Source organism: Miscanthus floridulus, chromosome 12, assembly GCF_019320115.1.
Source record: "Miscanthus floridulus cultivar M001 chromosome 12, ASM1932011v1, whole genome shotgun sequence".
NCBI classification, from domain to species: Eukaryota; Viridiplantae; Streptophyta; class Magnoliopsida; order Poales; family Poaceae; genus Miscanthus; species Miscanthus floridulus.
This window is the reverse complement of record NC_089591.1, coordinates 31147272-31156849: the sequence shown is the minus strand read 5'-3', so window position 1 is coordinate 31156849 and position 9578 is coordinate 31147272. Positions and strand designations below refer to the sequence as shown.

The 9578-nt window shown below is 44.3% G+C and overlaps 1 protein-coding gene across 1 annotated transcript; it reads left to right on the top strand.

Annotated features, from left to right (window-relative positions):
- Nucleotides 1-1016: 1016 nt before the first annotated feature.
- On the top strand, nt 1017-8793 carry LOC136496991 (3-oxoacyl-[acyl-carrier-protein] reductase 4-like). Its single transcript, XM_066492772.1, has 11 exons — nt 1017-1429; nt 4608-4750; nt 5259-5312; nt 6528-6608; nt 6710-6755; nt 6840-6934; nt 7005-7037; nt 7573-7707; nt 7792-7885; nt 8426-8508; nt 8593-8793. The coding sequence occupies exons 1-11, from the start codon at nt 1273-1275 to the stop codon at nt 8623-8625; spliced, it is 954 nt and encodes a 317-aa protein (XP_066348869.1). The 5' UTR covers nt 1017-1272; the 3' UTR covers nt 8626-8793.
- The last annotated feature ends 785 nt before the right edge of the window (nt 8794-9578 follow it).

Below are 9578 nucleotides of genomic sequence, written 5' to 3'. Positions count from 1 at the left end.
TAAGATCTAAAAAATTAAATTGCTCTTATTTTTTTCAGCCAAACGTCCTAGCTCATGAAGTCCAGATCCACTAAATCCATAGAGCACCTTAGGGGACTCAGAAAACACTAATTTCGTAGAGTCGATGAAAATACGTATCACTGTCTATCGTTACACAAAAATGCTGGTTCCATCTAATTTTTCTTTCCCTCTCGCGGCCTCTGTTTCTTGTTGCGACCTCTTCCTGGCCGCTCGTCGCACTAGCTCCGGCCCCACTGCCCGGCAAGCGCTCCGCCATCGGCGCTCCCCTCGCCGCCACTGTGCGGCCCACCGTGGCCCAGCCCAGCCATGCTGCGTGGCGCCATGGCCCAGCCTCGCGCTGGCGTGCACCTCGCCATTGCCTAGACCTGCCGTCGACGCGTGCCTCGCCGTGGCCCAGCCTCCCCTGCTGATTGCCCGCGGCATCTATAGGAGTTCGACCTGGTGCATGAACCAATCCACGAGCAGCCGCTCGGGATGCGCACAAGAGATGCCCAGGTCACCCACGTCGTCCCGCGGCATGGGAGGCCAGCCATGGCAGGCAACACAGAGCCCAGCCTTGTGCCGCACAGGAGGAAGAAAATATGTTTTTTTTTTCATTTTAGCGCGGATTTATGTTTGAGTAATTACATATATGAGTCTATGAATTAATTACAGAAAAATATAGATCTAAAGCTACAAGAAAAATATAGATCTAAAGCTACAACCAAAACTTTGTACTAAAGCACACCATATTATATATTTACTGTGTAGATCTACTCATGTGGAGTCCAACGACATTGAATTTTCTATTTTATGATTTTTCTATAATTTATTATAATTTTTTAAATATTTAACCAAAATAAATAAAAAAGAAAAAAAATAAAACCGTCTTTAAAAACTACGTGTAACCTAGTAAAATGAACTGTTTTAAAAGGTAAGAGGGTGGAAACTGAACTTAAAATGGACTTTTTTTTTTCTTTCTAAAAAATCCTGCGACATGATCCAAGCCAGACCGTGGGCCTGCACGTGCTCGGTCCACTGGGCGAAGAGCGGAGCCCCGGGTTCGGACCCGCCTTCGTCCCCGTCCCCTTCCTCGCCTCGTGTGCTCCGCCCGCCGCGCCGTCCTCGCTGAGCTTCCAAAGCCCCAGCCCCAATAGTCTCCTCCGCTTCCCTGCTCCGTCACGGCTACAAATACTCCGCCTGCATCTCCAAAGCACACTGCTCCCTCTGGCTTCCCGCCTCCTCTTCGCCTTCGCGTCCCGACGCTCTCTCATGGCCGCCGCCGCCGCCGCCACCGCAGCAGCAGCAGTCTCCTCCCCGGCTGCCCCACGCGCCGGGGCTGCCGCCGCCTCCAGCCGGGGGTTCGTCACGTTTGGTGGAGGCGCCGCCCGCTCCTCGCCCACGCTGCGGGCCGGCCGCGGGTTCTCTGGTGAGGGCCCCTCTCTGACTCTGAGCTGATCTCGTTCAAGGGTGTGCTGTGTTGCGGCTCAGTGTCGTCTTGTTGGTGTTGAGTGCCGAGATCTAGCTTCTGTACCTAGCATGGCGAGCGAAATGATGTGCTTTTCATATTTTGTAAGCTGGAACGCTTCCTTGGTTGCTTATGCAGCCTAGGATCCATGTTCGCTAGGTGAAATTTTGCATAGTATGTGGATTAGCGAGCTCATATTCAGGATTACTTCTGTTTTGTTATACCTGCGTTACAAAGTAGTAATTGGAGCATCATGATGGAGTTAGTCAGGTTGTGTGTATTATACAGTCTTAAACAGTTCATTTTATTTTTGAAATTTGTAGCTTCCATTTCATTCGTTTTACATTTTGTTAATTAAACTTGAAAAGTTTGACTCAGATTACCTTTTGTTCAGTTGGAACTTGGAACATGTTTCATACCTGTTCTATATACAATTTGGTAAGGAGCGTTGGTCGTAGCAGAACCTACTAGTTCATTGTCTATGCATTGGGATTCGAATGAATAAAAGGATCATATTACCCTTGCATGTTGAGATACTACTGTTGGGCTGAGCCTAATGCCACACCATTATTCTTAGCTGTTTTGGGTGTTTAATCATGATCTGTCCCAGTCAATATTGTGCTTGACTGGCGTGCTTGGCCTTCACTGCAGTGACCAATGATCTCAAGTGTGGCACAAGTATCTCCTCCGTGATGCCTATGTTGATCTTCTATTTGCCTTGCTTACCACACCTGGCCAATGCCATTGTTTCATCACATGTAGAGATCAGATAGCCATGTGCAGGTATTGTGACAGGCAGACTTGCTTGGTGGTGGCAACACCAGGGTTTCTTCGCACATGTTTGTGGTGGTCATGGGAAAAGCTGAGATTGTTTGGTGGTTGGGAGAACTAAGAGGATGAGGACTGGCTGATTATCTCTATAAACATTGATAACTATTGTAGGTGTAATTAATGGCTGTTAGTTGCAATTGGAAGTAATTGAATATTAGTGGAGCTTATATTGTGCTACTTGACATAAGAAATGTGATATATCATATATGTGAAATGCTATAACTAAGTTTTTGGAGGTAGATTATTATTAACTTCTCCAATTGGAAATTGTGTCTATGCATGATTCTTTTATATTGATTGATACTGAGAGTCAAATTTTGTTCATTCAGAAACTTACGTTTATTTTCTTTGTTCTTTTATTATCCCCAATTCTGCTCCAGTTTAAGTTGGATTAACAGTGAGGTTGAATGAAGGGCGGGCCTGGTGCAAGCGGTAGAGTCTTACCGCCTGTGACCGGAATTTCCCGGGTTCGAGTCGCGGTCTCCTCGCATTGCACAGGCGAGGGTAAGGCTTGCAACTGACACCCTTCCCCAGACCCCGCACAGAGCGGGAGCTCTCTGCACTGGGTACACCCTTTAACAGTGAGGTTGAATCTAGCTGGACAGCGAGATATGCATCTGAATTCAACACTGTTGACAACTTGACCTAGAGAAATGAGACCTGAGTAGGATTTCATTCTAGATAGCTGAATATTTAAGCGGACTTTTAGGGTATGTCTACCAGTTCAATTGTGAAAGAAATTGCCTAGTGCTGGATACAGGTTTAACATGGTCCCTCTGTTATGTGCGGCAAAGTATATAGACGCCGTAGTGGCTAGACTCAACCGTGTGCTGAGCTGGGGGGGTCACCAGGAGGCGCACAGGGTTGGGTTAGTTGGGATTCAGAGTCATTAGGGGTTTGGTTAGTTGAGATTAAAGAGTCCTAAAAGATAGGGATAGTTGGTTAGGTTGAGTCCTATATGTATCAAACTCTATAGATCAATAAAGGTCAGCCTAGGGTTGAGTTTATCTCACCTTGGTTCCTGGGCGTTACTGTTCACGATCCACCTCTTGCCGCAAGTCTTCAGCCAGGCGCCGAGCACGGCGCCGCCAGTTCATCGTCGAGGCTTCAAGCCGAGGCCCCGCACCTTCCACTCCTACAGTCTTCGGTCCCTAAGCCACAACGACCTGGTATCAGCCATGTCTGTTCCTGCGGCTTCCGCGCCCACACCGTCCTCCATCTACAACGCCGGCACTGCCTCCACTTCACCAGGGACGTCGACTGCTCCAGCCAGACCAGGTCTTGCGTGCACAGCTGCGTCGCGGGGTCTGGCATGTTCTCATCAAGTGGGCAGGTCTTACGCAAGCTGAGGCAACATGGGAACCGCTCGAGGATTTCCGCGCCGAATTCCCCACCTTTCAGCTTGAGGACAAGCTGTTCGCCGAGGGGGGGAGTGATGTTATGTGCGGCAAAGTATATAGACGCCGTAGTGGCTAGACTCAACCGTGTGCTGAGCTGGGGGGGTCACCAGGAGGCGCACAGGGTTGGGTTAGTTGGGATTCAGAGTCATTAGGGGTTTGGTTAGTTGAGATTAAAGAGTCCTAAAAGATAGGGATAGTTGGTTAGGTTGAGTCCTATATGTATCAAACTCTATAGATCAATAAAGGTCAGCCTAGGGTTGAGTTTATCTCACCTTGGTTCCTGGGCGTTACTGTTCACGATCCACCTCTTGCCGCAAGTCTTCAGCCAGGCGCCGAGCACGGCGCCGCCAGTTCATCGTCGAGGCTTCAAGCCGAGGCCCCGCACCTTCCACTCCTACAGTCTTCGGTCCCTAAGCCACAACACCCTCAGTGGCTGAAAGCATTGGCAATAGTTTTGGACACTTAGAATTCATCGCATGTAAGATGTAGAAGACAGTAATAATTGAACGAGCACATAGCATAAATTGATGTACTTCACTATGCTGTAATGGCATGTTATGTTGAACCTGCAGATGGTAGCTAGGCTCATCATGTTAATTTGAAGTAAAAGATCCAGTTGCACCAAACATTAAAACGGCGGATTAGTTTTATTATTGCCTTTGTTGAAAATTTACATTTTATTATATGCAATGGATTTGCTTTTGAGTTTCTATAAACTTGTTCTATCTCTATAAAACTTTTTTCCTTAACCTTAACAGATTCATGTTTTTACCAATACATAGTTGAACCATTTCTTTCAGAAAGAGTCAAAAAGAATGTAGCATCCTCTTTAAACTTCTGTCACGGCAAGCTGGAAACAAACCTAATTGTTTCTTTGTAGTCAGTGCTAAGCAAACTTCTGTCTGCAGGTGTGCAAACCCATGTTGCCGCTGTTGAACAAGCAGTTGTAAAAGATGCTACCAAGCTGGAAGCTCCAGTTGTTGTTGTTACAGGTGCCTCTAGAGGGATTGGAAAGGCAACTGCTCTAGCCCTTGGAAAAGCTGGATGCAAGGTTAGCAACTTAGGCTGTGATTGTTGCTTGCATTAGCCTTAGCCTCCATTAGACCTTATGCAGCACAACCCAAGTCAGCATAAACGTATGCAATGTCTTGGTGTTTGGTTGTCCTGCATAGGCAAACTGCATTTTAGTAAAATTGTGTTTGGCTGCTTTATTGTGTTGCATGTAGTCACCTCCATATTTTAATATAGGTCTCATGTTTCTAGTAGAGGTAGGAGAGGTGATAATATTTCATTTTTGTGTGGCCCCATCGGTTTGTGCAAATCTGTGTTGCCTGATATGACCAAATCTGACGTATTAGCTAATGATGCATTGGAGCTGCTTTCTCTTTGAGCACTATGCAAGTCTTGCATATCTGAGGACAACCGAACATGGGCAAACTGCACTGCACAAGCCTAGATACAGGCTAATGCATCTCTGCCTCCAGATAAAAAGTGTCTTCTCTCTGATGTGATTACATGTTGATCTAATCTCAGGGACTTGACTCTTGCTTGACTTTTAGGTTCTGGTAAACTATGCCCGGTCCTCGAAAGAGGCTGAAGAGGTCTCCAAAGAGGTGAGCATGTCCATTCACAAATTACTTTGTTGGGTATTATTTGTTTCTCTGAAACTCTTTAGAAAGCAGACAGAGAGACAATCAAGCGATGCATAACCAATTTATTGTAACCGTTTTTAGTAAATTGCTTTGGTTTTCACTACAAGTCAATATCACTGCTGCTATGGCTCTCCTTGATTCTCAGCATTGTACAATCCTTATCTCAGACTCAAATGTTCTTTCATGGTTGGCTCCATAAAGGAATTCATATATTGTTGTGGGCTGGGCCTTGGTCCAACACTCGATGCATCAGTTAAGATTTAAGAAATTGTTAGTACTTAGTAGGCATAAGTGCATGTGGTTGGCTTGTTAGCCACATGGACATTGTGTTTGTTGCATGGTTTACCATGTTAGCTGCTTAGAGATGGTGTTTGTTGGTTAGGTTGTTAGGGATGCCTATTAATTCTTATTGAAGCTGTTTTCATTAAGCTAGGAATAATAAAAAATCAAAGTAAGGTTCCCCTGTAGTCTCTCACATACGCCCTCAGCCTAGGATATCCTCTGTCCAAGTTCTACTCTGCCTCAAGAACTCTCTTTTGCACATTCTAACTTAACTCATCGCTGTTCACCCTCACTCTGGCAAATGCTTACCTTCTAAGTTCTAACCTAATTCACATCATACACTATCATCATTAGTGATGTGATAATGTCACTGTCCTTAATTCTCATTGCCATTTGTGAGGCACTGCAATATCACAACAACAACAACAACAACAAAGCCTTTAAGTCCCAAACAAGTTGGGGTAGGCTAGAGTTGAAACCCAACAGAAGCAATCAAGGTTCAGGCACTGCAATATCAGAACAAATAAATAGGCCCCTTTAATTCTATCTCATAAATCAAATAAAAATGTGATGTCAATTCTTATTCTGCACTATCTTTGGTTGTTTCGCTGGTATATTGTTACTGTTTTTTGACTAGTAGAATAGTAACAACAACAATGCAAGGAGTGCAGACCAAAAAAACGATAGGAAGGTGATTCCTGAATGTAGTTAATTAAAATTAACCTTTTTGTACGATTAAGGCAAATTAGTTATTTAAGTATCCTTTGAAACTTGGTGACAGTTGTCTGCCTAGAAATTTTTAGAGAGCAATCATTGACATGGCAGTTTATTATCTTTTTTCTTTTCCATCTTGAACATGTACTCAGTCAGATGCTTACATTGTCTTTTTTGCAGATTGAAGCATCTGGTGGTGAGGCTATCACCTTTGGAGGAGATGTTTCAAAAGAAGCTGATGTAGAATCTATGATGAAAGCAGTGAGTGTATTTTGTTTACAGAAAGGAAATGTTCCATTTCACTTTTAAACACACCAATCTTTATTACCATGGTTTTATGATTCATGTGTTAATTGAATTAGGCTCTAGATAAATGGGGAACAATAGATGTGCTGGTAAATAATGCAGGTATGTTCCCATGGTAGATTGCACACTGCTAGCTCCCTGTTTGGTTTGACTTTATTTGGCAAGTGAACAATATTTTCTTATTAGGGATTACACGAGACACATTATTGATGAGGATGAAGAAATCTCAGTGGCAAGATGTAATTGATCTGAATCTTACAGGCGTCTTCCTGTGTACACAGGTAAGTTTGCAATCTTTCTTTGTTTATGATTTATATTTATATGCATCTTACAGCAACATATTCATTGCAGGCTGCAACAAAAGTAATGATGAAGAAGAAAAAGGTACAATCTGTTTGCTCTTCAAATTGGTCTGCACGTCTCTTCTGAATGCTAATTGGACTAGAACTTTTAAGTTTATTTATTTACAACTGGGTTTCAGGATTTGAAAGTACAAATGGAACCTAGGATTAGAAGCATGTATGAATGGTGGTAGGTAGCTGGCAAATTAGTTAGAAAAGCACCATAAGAATTAAGTCAGGACTCTTGCAATACTCATGCTTCATTAGTAAACAACTGTTGCAACTCTTCCTCTTACACAGTTTCCAGTCACGACTCAGGATATATTAACTTTCTTTCAGAAGCACAAAGAAATTAGTGGCTTCTTGCATCGTTTGTTTACCTTGTGTTTATGAATAACTGAAAGGGATTAAAACCTTAAGAATTTAGACCAGTCAGTGACTCACATTGGTAATGCATAACTATTGAGTCGTGCCTCAGTAATGGGCTGATAGTTTGTTATCATGAGTTATGTTTGTATTTGTTTTGTATACATTCTAAAAAGGTGTTGTAATGTGTGTATTTTTATGTAAAAATGCAGGGAAAAATTATCAACATTGCATCTGTCGTTGGCCTTACTGGCAATGTTGGCCAAGCTAATTATAGTGCAGCCAAGGCTGGGGTGATTGGTTTCACGAAAACGGTTGCCAGGGAGTATGCAAGCAGAAATATCAATGTCTGAACTTTTATCTTTTCATTGTTAGCTCCCTTGTAACTTTGGCTAGTCTGGCTTCTGATGCATTTCTGAATATTCATGCAGGTGAATGCTATTGCACCAGGGTTCATTGCATCTGATATGACTGCCGAACTTGGAGAAGAGCTTGAGAAGAAAATCTTGTCAACCATTCCATTAGGTATGCATCTTAAGCTGTCTGATCATCTGGTTCCCTGGATTGCATCATAAGGTGCACCCTTGGCCAGGGACTTTTTGCTACTTTTGTTTGTCAAGTAACACTCCAAATATGAAAGTTACTTACTGGTATTAGTATTCTGATAGATCATGAAAGGAAGGTCATTCCTGGTATCGTATTTATTAACAGATGAAAAGCGGCCCCAACTTACAAATTACCAGCATAGGATAATAAGAGTTAGCATTGCTTTTATCTTTAGAAACACTGTAAGAAAAGAGTTGTAAGAAATTAGAAAGCAAAGCCATGAACTGGAATCCATATTTAGGTAGTTCATCGCATATAAAATTGAGATCCAAACTTTGTTTGTACACAGTGGCTCAAGCATCATTTTATAGAACCATAATCCATTAATTTTGGCAGAATATGCAAATAGCATATTATCATATTGCTTTGGGCCTTTTTTCTTTTCTTTTTGGCACATGATTCATCTGTCAGACTGTCACCACTAAGCGCTAATGCTACACGTTATTATGCTACTTCCAGGGAGATATGGCCAACCAGAGGAAGTTGCAGGGTTAGTCGAGTTCCTGGCCCTTAACCCCGCAGCTAGCTATATGACCGGACAGGTGTGTGAAACTACGAATGTATATGCCCCTGACTTTTCAGGGTTTTGTTTCTGAACATCTCAGTTAACCCTTTGCTACACGCAGGTGCTTACAATTGACGGAGGGATGGTAATGTAATATTTGAGTTAGCTTGATGCACTTCTACTTTTGCTTTGCATTTAATGGTACTGTACTCCCTTGTGCACGGGCGATTTTGGACAACAAAATTAGGGTTCTCTCTTTCTTTGTAATACTCACTGGGAATAAATCATGCATGTGGAAGTTGAAATGTGTGTTTTCATGTCATGATATGTGTCAATTTGTCAATGCTATTTGACTGGGATCCTGGCTGATTAATTTCCTACGAGTTATCTGTCATGCAAGCAGTGCGATGGACCGTATCAATATGTGCATGGGCTATCAAGTCCGTTGGCCCAAGTCACAGCCCAAGCCCAAGGCCAGTAGGATTATTAAGGAGTATATAAGGTAGTGTCTGGATGGAAGGATTTGATGGGATGGGATGGGATGGACCTGGTTCTGAGGTTGTTTGGATGGGAGTCAGAGAGAAGGGGCGAGTCATCCCACCTGGAATATTTGGAGCATATCCGGCTGACTCTCGTCCCTCAAAATTAAAGATGGCAATGGATAATATCTGCGCGGATAGTGGCTTCGCACGCCCGCGCCTGCGAGAAAAATCTTATGCCCGTGCCCGCCACGGGCAGCAACATGTGCCTGTGCCTGCTATCCGCGGGCAAGGCTTGTCCGTGGGCATACCCGCATACCCGCCAAAACTTGCGGCGTGGAAGACGATGGCGGCCTGCGAGGCGGAGACGGCGGCCCTGTGCGGCGGGGAAGACGATGGCGGCTTGTGGGGCAAAGATGGCGGCCTACGCGGCAGGGTCGGAGAAGGGAGGCAACCGCGTCGTGGAATGGAGGAGCAGGAGGCATCGGTCCGTCGGAGGAGCAAAGAGTGAAGGAGGCGTCGTCGGGCAAGGGACTGCGCGGGAGTGGGGAGGCTGGAGCCCGGAGGCACGACGCGCACGAGCTCGATGTGGGGTCGATGGGGAGGAGCCGATGCGGGGTTGTAGTCT

Excerpts from the sequence above, each read along its gene's own strand:
- LOC136496991 (XM_066492772.1), top strand. The coding sequence starts at position 1,273 with ATGGCCGCCGCCGCCGCCGCCACCGCAGCAGCAGCAGTCTCCTCCCCG. Across the intron at positions 5,313-6,527 it reads CTGAAGAGGTCTCCAAAGAG|ATTGAAGCATCTGGTGGTGA; the intron begins GTGAGCATGTCC and ends TCTTTTTTGCAG. Across the intron at positions 7,886-8,425 it reads CTTGTCAACCATTCCATTAG|GGAGATATGGCCAACCAGAG; the intron begins GTATGCATCTTA and ends TGCTACTTCCAG.